A 22407-nucleotide genomic window follows, 5' to 3' on the forward strand; every position below is an offset into this window, starting at 1 on the left:
GTGCATGTAAGTGGACCTGTGCAGTTCAATCCCCTGTTCAAGGGTCAGCTGTATTTTGCCACTTCATTTGGATGTTCTATATAGTAAGGTGAAGGGAAGATAGGGATGGTAAGGAAATCCAGGCCACCTCTGGGCACTGGCTTACCCCTTTTAGGCCTCAGCTTTATCTTAATGTAACAATTTCAGCACTGGATAACTTTGCAGGTCTTCCCTGGCTCTAGTATCAATTGAAGATACTTCTTTTGTTGTTCATTATGTAACAGTGAATAAAAATGATACCATATGGGAACTTAAGGAGGAACTTTCTTTAAAATGGCTAATTACAGGGGCGCCTGGGTGGCGCAGTCGGTTAAGCGTCCGACTTCAGCCAGGTCACGATCTCGCGGTCCGGGAGTTCGAGCCCCGCGTCAGGCTCTGGGCTGATGGCTCAGAGCCTGGAGCCTGTTTCCGATTCTGTGTCTCCCTCTCTCTCTGCCCCTCCCCCATTCATGCTCTGTCTCTCTCTGTCCCAAAAATAAATAAACGTTGAAAAAAAAAATTTTAAAATGGCTAATTACAGTCTATACCTGTGTTGTCCAATAGGAATTTTTGTGATGATGGAACTATTCCATGTCTGTATTGTCCAGTATGCTAGCCAATAGTTCCATGTGGCTGTCAAGCACTTGAAAAGTCACTAGTGTGACTGAAGAACCTAAATTTTTACTTTGATTAACACAAATTTAAGTAGCCACGTGTGGCTGATAAGTTTTACTGTATTGGACAGTGCAGGTTAAATTCTTAAGTATCTGTAAGTATTTAAGGGATTCCACACATAGATTTATTATGACAGTCTTGTTCTTTATGTAATGATTTGCAACTGGAATCTCTTAGTTTTAGAATTTAGCAATTGCAGCTCCAACTTTGAATATTAATCTTTCTTCCAGCCTATCCTCCCTTTTTAATTGCAGTCAAGTGTGGGTAGAGGTACTGTGACCTTTCCCAGGGATCCTGGAATCTTTACTTGGTAACCATGCACCTATGTTGCTGGCTCTTTAAAGCTCTTCTCCTATGGAAGACTATATGTGTTTACCACAGTCTACCTGTAGACTCCTGTCAGATCCCTGCAAGGCTACACCTTGCCCTGTGTTAGGCTTTGTAGTACCTGGAGCGGGTTTGATGTTGAATTTTATCTTCATATTTTCAGGCTTGATTCTGAAAAGTTACAATTAAGGGCCACTTTAAAAATTGCTTGGTCTTCCATTGGCAAGAAGTTTTTAGTCTTAGATCTTGAGCCATTAGCAAGATGTTAGCTCTAAAATATCTAGGTCACTGGGTCGTAAAAACGGTTATCACTTGAATAAATTTTCAATTCCATCTGTGTTAATTGCTTCAGCATTGCAAATACTAATTACGTTCTTGAAGTTTCCATATTTGGGGATCACAAAGAATTTTGAATGGTTCTATCCTGAAATTCTGGACCTTTCAAATGATAAAAATTAGTATAGAGACATTCTTTTGGGTTAATGGTTACAGTTGGTAAGCTGTGTGTTTGGGCTTCAATCATTTTTCTGTGAGAGAATAATTTATATAAAATTAAGCTTCTATATATAGCACCCAGCTCACAAAACCTGAAATATACAACTTAATTCATTCATACTGAGTCTGAGAGCTGTCCGAAAAAGTGCATCCCCACTGAGGTTCTGAAGCACATCTTCCTGGGACTGCAAGCACTGGTTAGTTCTGTATTGACAGACAAAGGCACTAATTAGTATCAGTCATTTCTTAAGATTTGAATATAAGGAGACCAAAGGCAGTTGCCATTAAGTAAAGTAATAAAAGAACATGTTAAAAACTTCAGGCAGTACAAGAGTAAATGCCTACTTATTCCCATAGCATTTCTTTTCCCTAAGAAACTATTATCAGCTACGTTTTCTTTTGTACAAATTGGATGAAATTACACCTTGCTTTTCTGCTTATATTTTTTTAAAAGTCAGGCTTATTGAGGTCTAAATTACACATGGTAACATTCACCCTTGCTAGGTATTCAGTTCTATGAATTTTGACATATACCATAATGAAGATATGTAACATTTCAGTCCCTTCAAAATGTTCCTTTCCTTTGCTTCGTTGTTGTAACCACCACCATAATCAAGATACAGAACATTTCCTTCACCCCCAAAAAGTTCCCTCATCTTGCCTCAGTTTAACAGCTGTACTGTTTTCAGTTACATGGATTTACCTTAATTTTCCTAAGTAACCCCTCATTGATTGATGTTTGGGTTGTTTCCAGTCTTGCGAATCAAACAAGGAACAATAAATATGTTTGTAAAATTTTGGTGTGATTTTACAACTACAGACACAGGTAAATTTCTAGGAGAATTAAGGCTATAACATTTTTTTAAATTTAATTTTTTATTTTTTTAAATTTATATCCAAATTAGCATATAGTGCAACAATGATTTCGGAAGTAGATTCCTTAGTGCCCCTTACCCATTTAGCCCATCCCCCCTCCCACAACCCCTCCTGTAACCCTCAGTTTGTTCTCCATATTTATGAGTCTCTTCTGTTTTGTCCCCCTCCCTGTTTTTATATTATTTTTGTTTCCCTTCCCTTATGTTCATCTGTTTTGTCTCTTAAAGTCCTCATATGAGTGAAGTCACATGATTTTTGTCTTTTTCTAATTTCACTTAGCATAATAGTTCCAAGCATGTAGTTGCAAATGGCAAGATTTCATTCTTTTTGATTGACGAGTAATATTCCATTGTATATATATACCACATTTTCTTTATCCATTCATCAATCAATGGACATTTGGGCTCTTTGCATGCTTTGGCTATTGTTGATAGTGCTGCTATAAACATTGGGGTGCATGTGTCCCTTTAAAACAGCACACCTGTATCCCTTGGATAAATGCCTAGTAGTGCAATTGGTGGGTCATAGGGTAATTCTATTTTTAGTTTTTTGAAACAGTTCCATACTGTTTTCCAGAGTGGCTGTACCAGCTTGCATTCTCAAGGCTATAACATTTTGATAGATTTGACCAAATGGCCTCTCCCAAAATTGTACCAGTTTACTTTCTGACCAGTAATGGATGACGGTGCCTATTATTCTCTTATTGCTGGGGTCACCAAATTTAATTTTTGTTACTCTGATAGAAAAAATATTGCCTAGCAAAGTAACTTGCATTCAGTGGTGGGTTTTTTTCTCATTTTAAAAACATCAGAAAGTTACCCACACACAAAAATCTAACCTATGTGATTTATGGTTAAAACCACACTGTAACAGAGAAAATATGAACACTTCACCTTTGTTTCTGTGATCTCAATATAGTTTTCATTTGCTGCTTATTCATATTTCTGTACTTACACATGAACATTTTCATAATCACCCCTGTGGTATATGCACCATTTATACATATGTTATTTTGGTTGCTAGTTTAAAATTCACTTTATTTCACGAGCATTTTCCTTTGTTCCTAGAATCCTTATTTTAATAGTTGTATGTTCTTTTTTTTGGCCATGACACAGTTCGCTTAATTATCCCACTTTTATTTATTTATTTTTTTTAAAATTTTTTTAACGTTTATTTAGTTTTGAGACAGAGAGAGATAGAGCATGAACGGGGGAGGGGCAGAGAGAGAGGGAGACACAGAATCGGAAGCAGGCTCCAGGCTCTGAGCCATCAGCCCAGAGCCCGACGCGGGGCTCGAACTCACGGACCGCGAGATCGTGACCTGAGCTGAAGTCAGACGCTTAACCGACTGAGCCACCCAGGCGCCCCTTAATTATCCCACTTTTAAAATTTGTTCACACATTTTCACTACTTTCAACAAGGTTTCAAATGCCATCTCTTAAATATGAAAGTTAAAAAAAACCTTTAGATTATTTTCTTAGGATAAATTTCTATTAGTCTCCTTGTTCTGGATCTAATTGTGTCAACACTGACATGAGAGGGTACAATTTTATCATTTGAAAGCATTTTTGTCACTTCATTGGAAATTCAGTAACATTTTTTTACTGAAGAAGGAAGCGGTTGCAGATCAGTGTGCTTCTGCGCCAGGGTTAAGCTATTTATTTTTCCTCCTTTTCATTTGAAAAAGTTGTAACAATGATACATGCTACTTGTAACCATTTCGTATCCACTTTCCAGAGGTAATCAGTCTACTGCTATTTAGTAAATTAAAAATTTTAGTTGATTTTTTTCTCAATAGATAATTCATGTGTTTCAGTATTTAAAAAGTACCAAACAATATACAGTGAAGTCTCCTTACTCAGTTCCCTCTCTTGGAGGCAATTAATGTGATGAGATTCTTGTGTTTTCTTTCAGACACATTTTGTACATTTTTGAGCAAATGTTTATGTGTGCTCTCTGTGTGTGTCTTTTTAAGCTACAAATGTTATTAGCATGGTGCACATATTATTTTGTACATATTTTCTTAGGTAACTTTTATTTGTGTTTAATAAAAAAATAGATGACATGTGCATATAGTTAAAAATAAAATAATGTAAAGACTTGGATACTTGCCTTTCCATCTGTTCCCTGTCTGCTATCTTTCAGTGAGTCTTTGTGCATATAGAAGCCAATAGAAAGGGACATGTTTTCTTTTCCTCCTGTAACTCTTAGACGAACCTTTTCACATCTAATGGGGCAATAGGCATTTAAGAGCTATGGCTTAGGGGCCAGCTCCCTACATTCAAGATGTCTGCTCTGCCATATATCAGCTGTGTGATCATGGGCAAGTTGTTCAACCTGTTTGTAATTTTCATATGTAAAGTATTAGTATACATGCTTTGTTTAGAATAACTAACAGTGCCATACAGATGTGCCTGGGTGGCTCAGCCAGGCGTCTGACTCTTGTTTTTTGCTCAGATCACAATTCCAGGGTTTTAGGACCGAGCCCCTCATTAGGTTCCGTGCTGAGCGTGGAGCTTGCTTAAGACACTGTCTCTCTCTGTCTCTCTCTGTCCACCGCCACGCCCCCCCGCCCCCGTGCTCTTACTCTCTTAAAAAAAAAAAAAAAAAAAAGAATAATACCATACATATAAGAAGTGTATATGCTTGCTAATAGTAGTATTTTTATTTTATTATTAAGAACAATGACCAATAAAATAATATCTAAGAATCAGTTCCAATCACTTGGATTTTTATTAGTGATTTGTCTGGATATGGGTAAATTTGTTTAGCAGAAAAGGATAGATGGGATTCCTCACTTGGCTTGGATTCTACTTAAATACATTGTAGAAAACTTCAGAAAACAAAATCAAAGCAGCTAAAATATATTTTGTTGTTTCTTTTTTATGAACTGATAGGGTTTTCTTTTCTTTTCTTTTTTTTTTTTTTTTTTTTTGCATATACTTCTTTAAACATATACTATGTAGACTAAACATATAAAGTGGAGGCAATATCAAAAGTATCCCAGAAAAGGCGAGGTTAGAGGGGGCTGCTTAGAGTATGAACTTTTTTTTTGCACAGTGCATCGTATTTTAAAAGTGTTTTCTAACGTATTTTCCAAATTTGGCTAAAATACGTATCTATACATAATACTTGATTTTGGGTGATAGTGGCCCATAAAGTTTTTTTAATTTCCTGGCCATATCTTAGTTGTTAATGACATTAAACTTTCTTAAGCCAAACAAGGGGCTGGGGGACTGAAGTGTATTTCTATTCAATTTTATCATCCTCAGTTCTTTTTCTTAATAAAATCAAAACAACAATAAAATTTCCCCTTTTCCACCTTTGGGTCCCATATATAAAATTATATATGTTCATTATATACAGCACAAAACATTACAAAAAGAAAATATAAAAACAAAACACACAGGAATAAGAATCACCTTAATACCTCTACTCATCTTAATAATATTTCTGGTAACAGTTTGGTGTCTAGACTTCTTGCATTTTTTCTCTAGATAGGTTTGCATACACTCATGGTCTTAATTTATCTTTTACATTCGTGGCATCAGGAATACTGCACACACTGGTATTTTTGAGATTGTATCATGAACATTGTAATTACATCGTTAAATTACTATATTATCATTTATAACAGGTGCATCATATTCCATTGAGCCCATATACCATTACTGAAATATATTTTGCAATATGTTTCTGGAGGGCATTTCAGAATAAACTATCAGTTAACATTCTTGTAAATAAATCTTTCTGTACATACATTATTTCCTCAGGATAAATTCTGAGACATGAGGTCATTGGGTTGTAGGATACACACATTTTTCAGGCTTCAGTACACATTGTTAAACTGTTGCCCAGGCAGTTGGCATCTTCTTACATGCTTGCCAGCATGGGGTCTTGTTTTTAAAGTTCCTGCTTATTTGAGATGCAAATCCTTCTTTTCTCCTCCTCCTCCTCCTCCTCCTTCTTCTTCCTCCTCCTCCTCCTCCTCTTCCTCTCCTTCTCCTTCTCCTTCTTCTCCTCCTCCTCCTCCTCCTCCTTCTCCTTCTCCTCCTCCTTCTTCATTTACTTTTGAGAGAGAGAGCACGAGCAGGGGAGGGGCAGAGAGGATCCTAAGTGGTCTCTGCACCGTCAGCGCTAGCCCAACAGAGGGCTCCATCTCACGAACTGCAAGATCATGACCTGAGCCAAAATCAAGAGTGGGACGCTCAACCAACTGAGCCACCTGGGTGCCCCAAATCACTCACCTTAATTGGTGCAAATTTACTTTCTAGTGCCTCTGGAACCATCTCTTCCTTCTTCCCTACCTCCCTCCCTTGATATTCTTCCATATCCTTTCTCCTTCCCACCTCAAACTTCATAGAAGCTGGATTTGGTCTTGATTAGAGAGGGAACTGTTTGAAATACTCTCTACCTCCCTTTTCACCTGCTTTGTAGTGCTGTATAAACTGCTCCTGAGGCTTTTTCTGGATAGCACTGATTTTTTAAAAGCCATAACTAGTTTCTTTGAGTTCTGTAAATTGTGATTTTGACTTTAGTGAGGTTTAGTATCAGTTAATGTGTTCCACTTGTGAAGTGACCTCATGCTCTAGCACTGTGGTTGAGAGAACTATTTCTGGAATCCTGTAGACCAGGTTCACATTCCAGCTCCTGTTCTCGTTGACTAGCTTTGGAAACTAGGACATCTTAGTTAACCCCTCCAGTCCTTCTGTTTCTTTACTTCCCTTATAAAAAAGATGTAATGATCATATCTTTCTCAGGATTTTGTGAGGATTTCAAGAGGTGATGCTTGTAGTAAGCACTAAACAGAGTAGCTGGCATGTGTGTGAATGACACAGGGATTGTTTTTCTCATTTTGATTAAATCAAATTCATCAATTCATTTCAGTAAGTGGAATACTTTTCCTACTGACACATCTAGAAAATGCTGGTGTATGAATCTGAATTTAGGACTTTTGATCTATAAGGATCATTGTGAAGTGGGAAAACCTGGAGTGAACGGCAAGGATCGTGCCCAATGATTATGATCGTCCTGCAAAAACATAAAAAGCTTTAAATATGGGGCTTGGGTGATGCAGCTTCCAAAATGCTTTGACTGGCCCTCCAGCAGGTAGGCAAGAAGATGAACTTAGTTGTAGGAGAAGAGGAATAGTTCCTGTGCATCGCGGCCTTGAAAGAGGTTGCTGTATCCAAAACTCGAAAGACCAAAGAGTCTTTTCAAAAAGATTAATATGACAGTACTAGGATCAAAACTTATAATAGTTTTGTCTACTCTGGTTTAAATTCAGTGGAGTTCTGCTTTAAATGTGTGACTGATTAGGTTTTATCTTAATTTGTTTCCCACAGGGCATGGTGCAGATGTGAAATGTGTAGACTGGCATCCAACAAAAGGGTTAGTTGTTTCAGGAAGTAAAGATAGTCAACAACCAATCAAGTTCTGGGATCCCAAGACGGGGCAGAGTCTTGCAACACTGTAAGTGATAGGAGCCCTACCTTGGTCCCTAAACAAAGGGGCACAAGGCTGCCTGTATTCCTTAACTTTGAGCCTTCTTTCCCACCATGTATTCTTGAAAATCTAGGGTAGACAACAGATGGACTCGTACCTAGAGTCTTCTTATTAATTAAGTGTGGTTTCTGTTCTGCTGTATGTATCTAAATGTAATTTAGGGATCCTGGGGGTGGGGGTGGGGAGGAGGAGGTGGTTCTCGCTACCCTAGGTTGCCATGTCTCACGATGTACCGTTTGGTACCATATGGAGCTGATGTTGTGCCACTTACTAGACATACCCCAGCCCTCTCCATCTCGCCACATCTGCCCATCTCGCCACATCTGTCCCAGCCCTCTCCATCTCACCACATCTGCCCACCTCGCCACATCTGCCCCAGCCCTCTCCATCTCGCCACATCTGTCCATCTCGCCACATCTGCCCCAGCCCTCTCCCATCTCGCCACATCTGTCCATCTCGCCACATCTGCCCCAGCCCTCTCCATCTCACTACATCTGTCCCAGCCCTTACCTTCTCGCCACATCTGCCCCAGCCCTCTCCATCTTGCCACATCTGTCCATCTCACCACATCTGCTGCAGCCTTCTCCATCTCGCCACATCTGTCCATCTCGCCACATCTGTCCCAGCCCTCTCCATCTCCCCACATCTGCCCACCTCGCCACATCTGCCCAGCCCTCTCCATCTCGCCACATCTGTCCATCTTGCCATATCTGCCCCAGCCCTCTCCATCTTGCCACATCTGTCCATCTCACCACATCTGCCCAGCCCTCTCCATCTTGCCACATCTGTCCATCTTACCACATCTGCCACAGCCCTCTCCATCTTGCCACATCTGTCCATCTCACCACATCTGCCCCAGCCCTCTCCATCTCGCCACATCTGTCCCATCTCACCATATCTGTCCATCTCGCCACATCTGTCCATCTCGCCACATCTGCCCCAGCCCTCTCCATCTCACCACATCTGTTTAGAGGGAAGTTTCCCCTCCAGTTTTGAATCCATTCTCATTTTTTGTCTTGAGGTGCTTACTTCTGATGCAGCCTCATAATAAAGTTTTGTCTTTGAATTATCTGTTGACATTCCTATTTAAATGGCTATGTTACTAACATGTTTTTGACGAAACAGCTGGATCCTGGTCCTTGTGACTGGGAAGGGAGGCAAATCCAGAGTGAGGGGTTGGAGCAAGGCTGCTTTGCTGCAGACTGCAGTGGCTGCAGCCGCTGGAGGGAAACGTGAGCGGTGCTCCTTGCAGGCCTCGACTTGTTGCGGTGTTTTTAGTTCACATTAACCCTCAAACTAGCCTGTGCCCCTTTTTTATGCTTTGTCTTAATGAGAGGAGCTTCACTGAACTTTGAAAAGTTAATGAGCTTTATTGAATATTAATTTACATGTTGAGGTGCTTCCCTGCTTCACACATCAGCTTCCCTGTACAGTTGAAGTTCTGTTGCTATTTTAGTTGGTTAATGAAAACTATGCTTAGATAATGGATGTTATTTCTGTCATTGACCTATTTCTTTCAAGTGTACTTTAACTGTGGTCTTGTGCTGTTACATGCTTTACAGACCTCTTGCCGTCTTGACCCATGTCCTTTTTAACCAAAATGGCCATTGTATGGATTCATACTTGTTTTGAATTCTGACAGATTATTTCCTTGGTACTTTGTTTCTAGTCACGCCCATAAAAACACAGTAATGGAAGTGAAATTAAATCTCAATGGCAATTGGCTGCTCACCGCATCACGTGACCACCTCTGCAAACTTTTTGACATCCGAAACCTGAAGGAAGAGCTTCAAGTCTTCCGAGGTCACAAGAAAGAAGCCACAGGTCGGTGGCTGTGGCATGCTTCTCATTCTGTCACCACTAGTATGCTGAGATGCTAACGACTTTGCCTTCCCCCACGTTTGTTTTACAGCTGTGGCCTGGCATCCTGTTCACGAAGGACTATTTGCCAGTGGCGGGTCCGATGGCTCTTTGTTATTCTGGCATGTGGGGTATGTAATACTTACCATGTAAAACAGTTGTATATTTTATGAAGAGAGCTCCCAAAAGTATAGAACATGGTATTTTGTGATTTTTTTCTGAGTATTCCTATGTCCTGTATCAGAGTCTTCCTGCAGTTTTCAATTCTGTAAACCCAGCTTGGAATAGAAAACTTAGCACCTTCATTTTGGATGTGGAAACCTTTAAAGGAGAATAAAACATTTCTTTGTTTCTTATTGGTGAAATCATTCTTGAAGCATTTTTCCCTCTGAAGTGCTCTTTGAATCAAAGATTATATTACTGATGACAAATCAGTACCCCTGAAATATGTGGAACTGACCAGATTCAAAGTAAAAGGCTTTGGTAGCTTTGTGTTACAGTAAAATAAAATGTCTGTGTGTGTGTGCGTGCGTGTGTGTGTGTGTGTGTGTGTGTGTGTGTGTGCGCGCGCGCGTGCGTGATTTTATTGAAAAGACTTCTTTCTGTGGTGCTATTACAGGGTAGAGAAGGAAGTGGGTGGGATGGAGATGGCCCATGAAGGAATGATCTGGAGTCTGGCTTGGCATCCTCTTGGACATATTCTCTGCTCAGGTTCAAATGACCATACTAGGTAAGCTTTATATCAAAAATAACAAGGAATTACTGTGTTTATAGAGCTGCAGAGAAGATAGATGTTTATTTTTATTGATGTATTAATTTGTGGTCCAACCTCTTTTTTATATATTTTTTAAAATTTAATTTTGAGAGAGAGAGAGAGAGAGAGAATGAGAGGGGGAAGGATAGACAGAGAAGGAGACAGAGAATCCAAAGCAGGCTCCAGGCTCTGAGCTGTCAGCACAGAGCCCAACGCAGGGCTCGAACCCACAAACTGTGAGATTATGACTTGAGAGCTGAAGTCAGACTGAGCCACCCAGACACCCCTTTATGAATTTTTTTTAACCTTCATTTATTTTTGAGAGAGAGAGAGAGAGAGAGCATGAGAGGGGGAGGGGCAGAGAGAGAGGGAGACACAGAATCTGAAGCAGGCTCCAGGCTCTGAGCTGTTAGCACAGAGCCCGACATGGGGCTCAAACCCATGACCTGTGACCTGAGCCGAAGTCAGATATTCAGCTGACTGAGCCACCCAGGCGCCCCTGTAGTTCAACATTTTTATAGTGATTTATAAATATGTATATAATAATAAGGAGATAGAGTATGGAGTATGACTTTGTTATTCAAATTTTGTTCTGCCTTCTTATAAAAAAAAAAATCATTCAACATTTTAAATTTTTAGAAGAAAGGTGTTGTAAAACTTTATTGCGTTTACCCTGCTTGGTATTTGTAAGTGCCCAGAAATACACCAAAACTGTGCTCCTCCCCTCGCCCCTCCAAATGGTTTTGTTTTGACAGCAAATTTTGGACCCGAAACCGACCAGGTGATAAAATGCGAGATCGATATAATCTCAACCTATTGCCTGGAATGTCGGAAGATGGAGTAGAATATGGTGAGACCCTTGCACATTTATTGTTCTTTGAAATCTGATATTCTTTTATAAAAGTGTTATTAGGTATGGATAAGATTATATAAAACTAATTTCAGTTTTACAGTTTAGTGAGTGATAATTCATTTTTATAAAGTGTTCATTTTATTGGACTACTATGTTTATAAAATCTCTATTGACAATAGATGTATTTCTATTTGTAGATGACCTTGAACCTAATAGCCTGGCAGTAATTCCAGGAATGGGAATACCAGAACAACTAAAACTGGCTATGGAACAGGAGCAGATGGGTAAGAGACATTGTACCTATATGTTTTATTTTTATAAAGTTTTTGGAGACCTCTTCTATTTTCTTCTTTTTTTAAGTTTATTTATTTGTTTTGAGAGACAGAGAGAACATGCACAGGCAGGGGAGGGTCTGAGAGAGGGAGAGGATTCCAAGCTGGCTCTGAGCTGGCAGCCCAAAGCCCAGGGTGGAGCTCCAACTCACAAACTGTGAGATCATGACCTGAGCTGAAACCAAGAGTTTGGACCCTTAACTGACTGAGCCACCCAGGCGCCCCTGGAGACCTGTTTCTTACCTTCATGATACTGAATTATTTTGAAAGTGCCCAAATGATTTATGTTGAGACATGTTGATAAAAGTCATCTAATTATCTATTACATATTATTTAAAGTCTCTTCTAAAAATGCATTCACTGATGAAGTAGCCACCTTCTCTTATTTCCTTGGCTAACTGCTTCTTTTTATGGTTACAGGGAAAGATGAGTCAAATGAAATTGAGATGACAATTCCAGGTTTGGACTGGGGAATGGAGGAGGTGATGCAAAAGGATCAGAAAAAAGTTCCTCAGAAGAAAGTTCCATATGCAAAACCTATTCCTGCTCAGTTCCAGCAGGTGAGTAACTACCAGCAGCCCCCTCCTCCACCAGGAGGTTCTGCCTGCTGAGGCTTTCTTGCATGTTTTCATCCGTGGAAGGTATTTCTGTACTACAGACTTCTTTGGAGTATTCTTAGACAGAGTTCCCATCTGCTGCTCTGCATTCGTGTGGAGTTCGTCATGACTCTTGTAGCTCTTTGATTCTCACCTATGTCTTACTGTTCAAGTCATCAGAGGAAAGAGAAGAGAGAAGCATGGAACAGAGAGTATGTTGACTCTCCTCTGCGTTGTCTGTCTGTCTTCTACTTTATTTGTCTCTGCAACACAAAGTGCATGTGCCCTTTTGAAGATGTGGGCAGGCTTTTCATTCTTAATAACACATAAGATCTTATAGTTTTTATTAAGTTAGTAATTTCTACCTGGCAATGTGCTTGCCTAACTCCATTCTTGTGTCACTAAGAAGGAGCATTAGAAATAAAGGCAGTGTACCAGGTGAACTGGCTTCTTTTCAGCAGGTTGGAATGAGCCAATGACCTTACAGAATGGTTTTCACCTTCTCTCATTATAATATACACACTTAGGGTATATTTTAATATTCTCTTCTTTCCCAAGGCATGGATGCAAAATAAAGTTCCAATTCCTGCCCCAAATGAGGTACTGAATGACAGAAAAGAGGACATTAAATTGGAAGAGAAGAAGAAAACACAAGCGGAAATTGAACAAGAAATGGCCACGTTACAGTATACTAACCCACAGCTTCTGGAGGTGTGTGATGCTCTTTAGCAGAGGGTTCAAGATGATCTAAAAAGTAGATCTTTCTTTTTTTTTTAATTTTTTTTTTTTCAACGTTTATTTATTTTTTGGGACAGAGAGAGACAGAGCATGAACGGGGGAGGGGCAGAGAGAGAGGGAGACACAGAATCGGAAACAGGCTCCAGGCTCTGAGCCATCAGCCCAGAGCCTGACGCGGGGCTCGAACTCACGGACCGTGAGATCGTGACCTGGCTGAAGTCGGACGCTTAACCGACTGCGCCACCCAGGCGCCCCTAGATCTTTCTTAAAAGACATTTATTGACATGCTGTTAAGGAGAGGGGAAGGGACTCTAAGATGGATCTGACGAACGCCACCATTTCTTTCTGTTTTTCTCATTTTTTAATTGAAGCATAGTTTACATACAATGTCACAGTTTCAGGTGTACAACATAGTGATTCAACAGTTCTATACCTTATGCTGTGCACAGCATGATAAGTGTATCATCTGTCACCATGCAACATTATTACAGTATTAGTGACTATATTCTCAATGCTCTACGTTTTGTCCCTGTGACTTAATTATTTTATTAACTGGAGGTTTGTACCTCTTAAACCTCTTCCCCTATTTTGCCCATCCCCCCACCCAGCACCACCATTTCTTATTGCTACATTAGGAAGCTAGTTTGTGAAAGAATTCTGTTTCTTAGACTTTGAAACCAGATCAGTCAAGCAGTGAGTCGAACTAAGTTAAACGTACCTTTTTAATAGAAAAGATAAAGATAAAAAGATAAAGATAAAAGAAAAGATAAAAAGATAGTTTTAACTTGAATTCATTTATTTACCCACAGATAAAATAATTTTTCTTTTTCTGTCAGCTCTAGAGCAGGTGATTTGCTCCTTTTTTTTTTTTTTAACCTTTGAAAGTTAGCAAGAATGATAAAGAACTAGTAAATTATTGGATATGAATAATTCTGACTGTTGTTTCCCAGTATTTCAAAAGAAGGTGCTTACATGCTCCCAGAATACCTGAATGTTGTATGGATTGTAGTTACTGTGGAGTGTTGGGAGGTTGATGCCTTATGTTTGTATTGAGGCTCTCCCAGTGAAGTAAGTGATAGCAATATCGTCATCGTTGAGGGCTGCGGCATATTTATCAGTGTGTTTTTTCTTTTTTTCTTTCCAGCAACTTAAAATTGAAAGACTTGCACAGAAACAGGCTGAGCAAATTCAGCCGCCTCCTTCATCTGGCACTCCTCTCCTCGGACCCCAGCCCTTTCCAGGACAAGGTCCAATGTCTCAGATTCCTCAAGGTTTTCAACAACCCCATCCATCTCAGCAGATGCCAATGAACATGGCTCAAATGGGGCCTCCGGGGCCGCAGGGACAGTTTAGACCCCCTGGACCCCAGGGACAAATGGGACCACAAGGTCCTCCACTGCATCAGGGAGGTGGGGGGCCACAAGGATTCATGGGACCACAAGGGCCCCAGGGCCCACCCCAGGGGTTGCCGAGGCCTCAGGACATGCATGGGCCCCAAGGAATGCAAAGGCATCCTGGACCTCATGGCCCTTTGGGACCTCAAGGACCACCTGGACCACAGGGTAATTCTGGTCCTCAAGGTCATATGGGGCCTCAGGGTCCACCTGGCCCACAAGGTCACATAGGCCCCCAAGGCCCACCTGGTCCCCAGGGTCACTTGGGCCCTCAGGGGCCTCCTGGTACTCAAGGTATGCAGGGACCACCTGGTCCCAGAGGAATGCAAGGACCTCCTCACCCTCATGGGATCCAAGGTGGGCCAGGGTCTCAAGGGATCCAAGGTCCTGTGTCTCAGGGACCTCTGATGGGATTGAATCCAAGAGGAATGCAGGGTCCTCCAGGTCCCCGAGAGAACCAGGGTCCTGCTCCCCAAGGGATGATGATGGGCCACCCGCCTCAAGAGATGAGAGGACCTCACCCTCCAAGTGGACTGCTGGGACACGGCCCTCAGGAGATGCGAGGCATGCAGGGGCCTCCAGCCCAAGGGTCCATGCTAGGCCCTCCCCAGGAATTGCGGGGGCCTCCAGGCTCACAAGGTCAGCAGGGGCCGCCCCAGGGCTCTTTGGGGCCTCCACCCCAGGGTGGCATGCAAGGGCCCCCTGGACCTCAGGGACAGCAGAACCCGGCAAGAGGGCCACATCCGTCTCAAGGGCCAATACCATTCCAGCAGCAGAAAACAGCTCTGCTAGGTGATGGGCCTCGGGCCCCCTTCAATCAGGTATTATTTATTTCTAACTTCTAGGCATTACACATTGGGAAAATATGCCCTGCACAGAAGTGGCCCTTCCAGATGCTATGGGAAGCCATCACAGCTCGTATCAGGGGCTCTCTAGTGATGGTGGCTTGAGAGTAGCATCATGGCTGAAGAAGCAAATGAGAATAATTAAATGGACCATTATACATAATGTAATATGAATCTTTTCAATAGCAGTTATTCCAGAAAAGATCAACTCTTAGTTTAGTACAGTTCCTAATTGTCCCCGGGGCTAAAAGAGCTGTGACCCTGAGGAAGAGGCATGGATGGCTTTGAGCCTGTCAGGCCTCCCCTTTCTGGGCTCTTCATGTTGTAGCCTGGTGTTTCACGGGCTGGTTTGCCTGCCGGCTCTACTCTTGAAGATAGGATGGAGTATGTAACTCACAAGTTTACAGCAGACTCTGATCTCACTATTTTCATTTCAGTGAATGCTTTTAGAGACCTCTGAGCCCAGAATTGTGCATTCTCAAATGATGACCCTTTGGACGACATTCTGTTCAGGGTTTTAGCTCACATGTCAATTTACTGGAGGGAATATTTCTGTAGACATTTTCTGGGCCCTTTTTTGACGATTCTGTTTTGTTCGCCAAGTTTTATTACCCCTTGGCTGGGCTTGTGCTTTGAGAGGAGGGCTCAGGGTTCATGGGGGACTTCGAGAAAGACTGCATGAGCATGAATGGATTTGACAGTGTGGCTCTGTGGTTTTTATATTTTTCTCCGTTTCATAGTGTGGAAGCATTGTTTGGGTGTGAACAACTGGGTTTGTGTCCCTGAAGTCAGTTTTGGACCAAAAGTGAGTGAGTGAGCGAGCTAATGTTGACCCCCTGGGTCTTCACTGGGAGGCACTCGATCCGCTTGGAGAGGATGTGCTGCTGATGCTGCATGTGCAGAACACGGCCCGTTTTGCTTTTTCAGACACCTGAGAATCTGTCACATGAAGATGACCGTAGGGTCTACTGAATTAAAATAGTTAGCTAAATAAGGTTACACGTTACCCTTCTGTAGATCTCCCAGGATTTAGAGGTGTCACAGCAGCAAAGAACCCGATGGTAGTTGAGTTTTTTTTCCAGAATCTGTTGGGCATCTTTTAGAATTTAGGATGAGTGGAATAAATCTAGGTTGATCGTCCTTAACTGCCCTAAAACTGGAAGTGTTACAGATTTTATTAACACACAGAGCATTTGTGTGTGTTTACAATATCAGTTACCTAACCTTATGGTAATGAATTAACTGCTTTCATTTGAAGGACAAAAACAGTGATGAACTTTAGCTACCACATTATGACTGAAATTATAAACATGTCAGATTCAAGAGGATAGGCCTGAGTTTCTGGGACAGTTCAGTAAGAGTTTTTATTGTATCAAGTAGTGACAGATTTTATACATGAAAGGCGTAATGGTTCTAAAGACTCATTAGTTGACCTACGGAATGAGTGTGAAGGTTTGATACATTATAGGACATTTCAAATCTCAAGAGTTGCCTGATGAACATCTTTGCTCATATTTTTTATATGCTGAAATTTGACTTTCTTCACTTTGATGAAGCCAACTATTTAAACCCATTGTGTCAGTTGGTTTAATTTAGTGAAATTGCTTTCTGGTGCTAAAGTAACAGCTTGAGAGATGTTGATAAGAGCAGTCCTTGGGTCAGGGGGAGAGGAAACAAAGGATGGAAATTACTGGTGTTGAGTTAATGGTGGCCTTGTAGCCGCATGCCGCATGTCCTGTCATGGCTGTTCTTTCATGGAGCTGGTTTGGAATGTGCAACTACTGTTTTCATAGTAGGTCCAGCCACCAAATGCATTTTTTATATAAAGGAATTTGTTAAGAGACCTGATCCAAGGTCATTGGACAGTGTGGAGACTCAGAATTTAGGCGTGGCTGGGTAAAAATACAGAGTCTTGGGGACACGCTGGAGTGAACTCTGGGGTTCCCGAGCGCAGGGACAGAGGATCAGAGCAGCAGGTTTGTGTCTGCAGGAACCTAATGAGTCTGGTAGGGTCCCAGGTGACTCAGCTGGGAATGAGAAGTAGGTGCTGAGGATGGGAAATGAGGAGGTCAAGAAAGAGGGAGGGAAGGAGGTGGTGGGAGAAAGCCGGTGTGGACGAACTCCTTTCTTCTGCCTCTTCAAACCCAGCCCTAGCCTCTTGAGAGGACTGATTATTCTCTGTAGCTGGAAGGGAGTCTTGAGTGTGAGAGCAGAGTTTACCTGTCCTGGCAGATTTCCAGATCTTCACTTTGGCTGGAAGTTCCTCCTTTATGCAGAGTGTTGTGTATGATTTCTGACTTTCCATTGTGGTTCTTACTTGGCATTACAGGTAAAGATCTAGCTTTACATGAAACCTGTCATCAGGTTTAAAATGTAAGTGTTTCGTTTTATTATGGTAAGAGAAGTGTCTCCTTCTCCCAATCTAAGGACCATTTTACTATAATGTCACTAGCTGTATATTTACTGCTGGAGGCTTTGGGGCAACCTAGTGTTTTAATCTTGTCACATTATGATGAAATTGCTATTCATGAAGCACAAGCCTATGATTTCACACCCCCGCTTTAAAAACATCTTTTCAGGAAGGACAGAACGCAGGCCCCCCACCCCTGATACCAGGCCTAGGGCAGCAGGGAGCACAAGGTCGCATCCCCTCTCTTAACCCTGGACAAGGACCTGGCCCTAACAAAGGTAAATATCTGCTTGGCTGAATAAGGGATTGCATTCTACTACCTCTGGGTAAATCTCACAGTAAATAGTTTATTGGTAAGTAACTGATAGAATGGGCACTTGAACCTATAGGAAAACTAGGAGCACAGTCATTTCAGGTAAAGGCTTTGTTAACGGTGTTTTCTTAGACTTGCTTTGGTTAGCTGGAAATGCCGCCCCGAGGAGGTGGCAGCTGGCAGTGAGACTGCTGGGACGACCCCTGGGAGAAGGGCCTGTGCCTCGGACAGTCGGCTGCGTGCCTCTCTTGGGAGCGGGAGCGACTCCTGTGCTCACTGAGTGCACATGCATGTCGTTAGCATCCTGGAGAGCTCAGCTGCTTCCACTTACAGGTTTTGATGAGATCATGAATGCAGAGGTTTTAGTAGTGTTTTTCATATCACCCTCTTCTGCCCCGAGTTGTGCCACATATTGAATGCTTTAGCTGCTTATATTGTTCTGCATGATTCACTAAGAAAAAGAAGAAAGCAATGTACTGATGCATCAGGTTCTTGATCTTATGGAAAGCACAGAGATGAGAACTGTCAGTATCAAGATGTAAGGCTGTTTGGAAGTTGAGTTCATTGCAGGAGTTGAAGGAGAGCACAGAGGCAGCCCCTAGTCTCGTTCACATGTTGTACTGTCACACGAGAAGGGCTGGAGCGGGACCGAGGGGGCCGCAGGCTGCTGGCTGCAGAGGGCAAGGGCAGGACTATGAAGGGTGTGGATGGAGGGCAGGTCGGAGGTGCAGGCGTTGGAGTCAGTGTGCTTCTCACAGGGAGGACACAGGCCCAAAACCTAGGAGCACTGTGGAGGCTGCACTTCAATGAACTTCAGTCCCTGTAATTTTTAATGAGCGGAGCCCACAGCACTCTGTGGGACATGTTACATTTCTTGCCCTCACTTTATCAAATTACCATCAGCATTTTGCAGCACTAGGACTTTGGGAGAAGCAGCACGTCCTAGGAAAGGTAGCAGTAAAGAGATTAGGAGAATCTTTATGGTAGTCTCATTGCATGGAAGTGGTGGCCGACAGGGAAACAGAGAAAGCAGGAACCCATCTTTGGAATTTGGGGACCCTGAGAAAAGAAGAGTCTGTTACCCACAAGGTACAGCTATCAACGAACTGAGAGCCTGCCTCTCTTCCTCTCCCCTACCTTGTGTCTGTCTCCACCTATTTCCCTCTCCTCCTTGCTCTTCCCCTTTTCTCTTTACCTCTCTCTCTCTCTCTCTTCCTCCTCTCTTTCTCCTCCCAGGGACCAAAGGGAGAAGGGAGAGCCGAGAAAGTGGCCCTGCCATCCCCTACTGGATTAACCAACGCCGCCGCCCCACCACCGGTGGCCACACCCCTTCTAATTTGTAGTGGTGGGTTTCTTTCCTTGGAGGAGCCAGGGTACTTTTAAACAGATAGAGGTAATGGGAGGATTATTATTCATAGGTAAGTCCAAATGGAATGTGTTCAGCTTCCTCAGGTCAAAGTCTGCTGTGTCTGAGATCACACCAAGTTCAAGCAACTTAAAGTCAGAGAAGAAGCCATTAGCTGTAGGAACCCACTGAGAAGTGGGGGGGCCACTTTATAGAAGGAAAGGGCCCTGGGATTTGCAAACTGACTGAACAAAGAGGCAACTTAGAAGGTGCTTTCCTCAGCATGGAGAGGACTGGTTTACTGAAGTAAAGAGCGGGAGGCAGGAAGAGCTTAGGAGCAGAGAGAACCCTTCTAGTGGTGTTTTTTTATACTGATATTTACAAGTTTTTTATTCATGTTGAATGGTGAGGCGGGATTGAAATGGCCAAGAGAAAGGAACAAAAGGGATGAGGAAGGGCATGGGAGGGGAAAAAGCTGGCTGGCTGTGGCTCGAGGAGAGGGTGTTCATCTTTATTGCCAGGGAGAAGCGGGGAAAGGCGCGAGCGGGGCAGGAGGAGGCATTCAGAGGAAGTCCATCCTAAAAACCTAGTTGTTTTGGAACAAGAGGGGCCCTTTGCTACCTACCTTTAAAAATGCTTGGTTTGAATTGTACCCTGACAGAAAATAGGTACCTATTTACGATGGCTGCAGTAGTTCAGTAGCCAGGAGAACAAATCCCTCCAAGGTTAAGAAGTGAGCTAAGGTAACCATCACAAGTTTAATTGGCCCGTTTCCATTTTTATTCAGGATGTTGAATATATTACATACATTAAAGTATTTTCAGAAAATCTCTAGTGGGTTTCCAAACGCTGTCTGCAAAGAATGGTGATAATTCTTACAGATGAGGGATATATATCATTCATGCGAAGGGGCAGGAAAATGTGTTTGTATAAACCCCCAAACTGAAGCATAGCAAGGCTGTTTGGTCACCAAGCAGTTATTAGGGAGGCCTGTGGTTCCATGTGCTTTTCAGAGGATTTTGTTAAGAGTCAAAGTGTGCTTTGTTACTGACCCAAGCTGTCCATTTCTCTGATGGGCTTGAATAAAGTATTCCCTGTCAAAAAAAAAAAAAAAAAGAAAGTGTGAGTTAACGAATCAATTAAATGAAGTGGAGGATAAAAGGGCGACCTCAGGGGTGGAGGAAGTGGAGGTACAGCACCCTGGGCTTTGAGGGCCTTTTCAGGTGCAGAGGTGGCCTCCCTGTGCTTGGCTTTCTGGCCTGCTGCATGGGTGTTCTCTGTCGTCTCCTCCCTGGGTAGGGGGCAGGCAGGCCTAAGGAAGTCACTGAAGGAATGGGGACAGGAAGGGGTGCTCGTCCTTTTGCCTGGGAGACTCATGTTTTTTTAATTAATCCTCACAGCAGCCAAGTAGTTGCTAATCTCATTTGAGATTAATAATTTGCCCTAGATGGAGTTGCTTAGCTAGTGAGTGATGAGGTTGAAATCTGCACCCCAAAACCTGCATTCTTCCATTAGATGATGCCTGAGGGATTTGTCTCCTGAGTGTGCTGAGAGCTAAGGAGGGAAAACATTCTAAATGCCAGAATGCTTTCTGAGAGTTTAAGATGCTGAAAATCAGACCTGTGTTGGCAGGATTCCTGGAAGACAAGGTAAAAATCAGCTTTGTTTCCTTTAGGTGACTCACGCGGCCCTCCAAACCACCACATGGGCCCCATGTCAGAGAGGCGGCATGAGCAGAGCAGCGGCCCTGAGCACGGGCCTGAGAGGGGGCCTTTCCGGGGCGGCCAGGACTGCAGGGGTCCCCCTGATAGGCGTGGCCCTCACCCCGACTTCCCTGACGACTTCAGCAGACCAGATGACTTCCACCCGGACAAACGCTTTGGCCACCGATTACGTGAATTTGAGGGGCGAGGAGGACCTTTACCACAAGAAGAGAAGTGGAGGCGCGGGGGCCCCGGGCCTCCATTTCCGCCTGATCACAGGGAATTCAGCGAGGGGGATGGCCGGGGCGCAGCTCGGGGCCCTCCGGGGGCTTGGGAAGGCCGCAGACCTGGAGATGAACGATTCCCCCGGGATCCTGAGGACCCACGTTTTCGAGGGCGCAGAGAAGAAAGGTGGGACGGACGCTTTGTCTGCTAGCTCTTCCCTGGAGCTGTGGCCCTGTTCTCTCCCCAGAAGTCTCTTTCCTCTTTCACTGGGCAGGGGGCACTGGACTGATTGCTAGTTCTACCCTCTTTAGGTTTTGCGTTTAGACTTGAAGCAAGTAATTATGCTTTTTAACCTTTTTGTGCTTCTTTTTTACCTTTGCAATTTAGGAATCTTTTTGTTTTTGCTTACTTTTTGGTTCTTTTAAAGAGATGTGAGCATCAGGATAGTATCAAGTTTCTGGGGCCTGATTAGAAGGCACCAGCTTCTCTTAGAATGATGCAGTATGATACAGATAATCCAGGTGGAGAGTAAAGGAATTATGAGATTGTTTTTGTGTAATTGCCTAAAGAGCTTAACACCGTGGAATCAAGCTGAAAAATTATTCTGCTGTTGAATTAGGGCAAGGTCAGGCTTGAGCACTCCGCTTGCCTGGGGTAAAAAAGGTATAAAGAAATAAGGAGCAAAAACAAGAATTAGTGAATCGCAGATGAGACAGAGAATAATCAGGGGTGATGATAATTGAGCATTTCTGTGTGCCACTGAATTGTGAAATCGGTGTTCTTGTCAGCAGTGTCCAGATGAGGGGCCATGCTGAGAATCAGCAGTTTGACTTTAGGACAGGTGGACGCGTCGGACAGGCGGAAGTGTCCCAGCGGCTTCAGGCCAGGCTGGCAGACTGCGGTGCCGGTGCTGTGTGCCACTCCTGCCGTCCATCCCTGCCGTAGTGTTTCCTGTCACATTTGGACCATTGCTAGTAGAGGATAGAGTCAAGGGTTGGCATTCCCTCCTCCTCACGGGATGTGTTAGACAAGAATGGTTGATAAGATGGCCAAGGGGTGTGGGGGAGCAGCCATCAGAGGGGAGTTCTTTAAAAAGACGTAAGGGCTCCTAGTTTTCTTGAGGGCCTGTCTTAATGGTATCCG

At 43.0% G+C, this 22407-nt stretch overlaps 1 protein-coding gene across 7 annotated transcripts in view; it reads left to right on the forward strand.

The window, feature by feature from the left end:
- Positions 1-22407, forward strand: part of WDR33 (WD repeat domain 33) — a 124535-nt gene that overhangs the window by 80150 nt on the left and 21978 nt on the right. For 4 of the 7 annotated variants that reach the window (XM_086718306.1, XM_086718304.1, XM_086718303.1 and 1 more), the window contains exons 8-18: positions 7737-7863; positions 9566-9720; positions 9809-9887; positions 10376-10486; positions 11266-11360; positions 11561-11647; positions 12116-12255; positions 12850-13002; positions 14174-15244; positions 17848-17956; positions 21012-21450. In XM_086718306.1, the coding sequence (XP_086574432.1) occupies positions 7737-7863; positions 9566-9720; positions 9809-9887; positions 10376-10486; positions 11266-11360; positions 11561-11647; positions 12116-12255; positions 12850-13002; positions 14174-15244; positions 17848-17956; positions 21012-21450 (2566 nt within the window). The remainder of the gene's footprint in view (positions 1-7736; positions 7864-9565; positions 9721-9808; positions 9888-10375; positions 10487-11265; positions 11361-11560; positions 11648-12115; positions 12256-12849; positions 13003-14173; positions 15245-17847; positions 17957-21011; positions 21451-22407) is intronic. The other 3 variants (XM_086718305.1, XM_086718307.1, XM_086718308.1) reach the window with 2 other exon arrangements.

The sequence above is a fragment of the Puma concolor genome, chromosome C1 (assembly GCF_028749965.1).
Source record: "Puma concolor isolate L17-30 chromosome C1, mPumCon1.1.hap2, whole genome shotgun sequence".
NCBI classification, from domain to species: domain Eukaryota; kingdom Metazoa; phylum Chordata; class Mammalia; order Carnivora; family Felidae; genus Puma; species Puma concolor.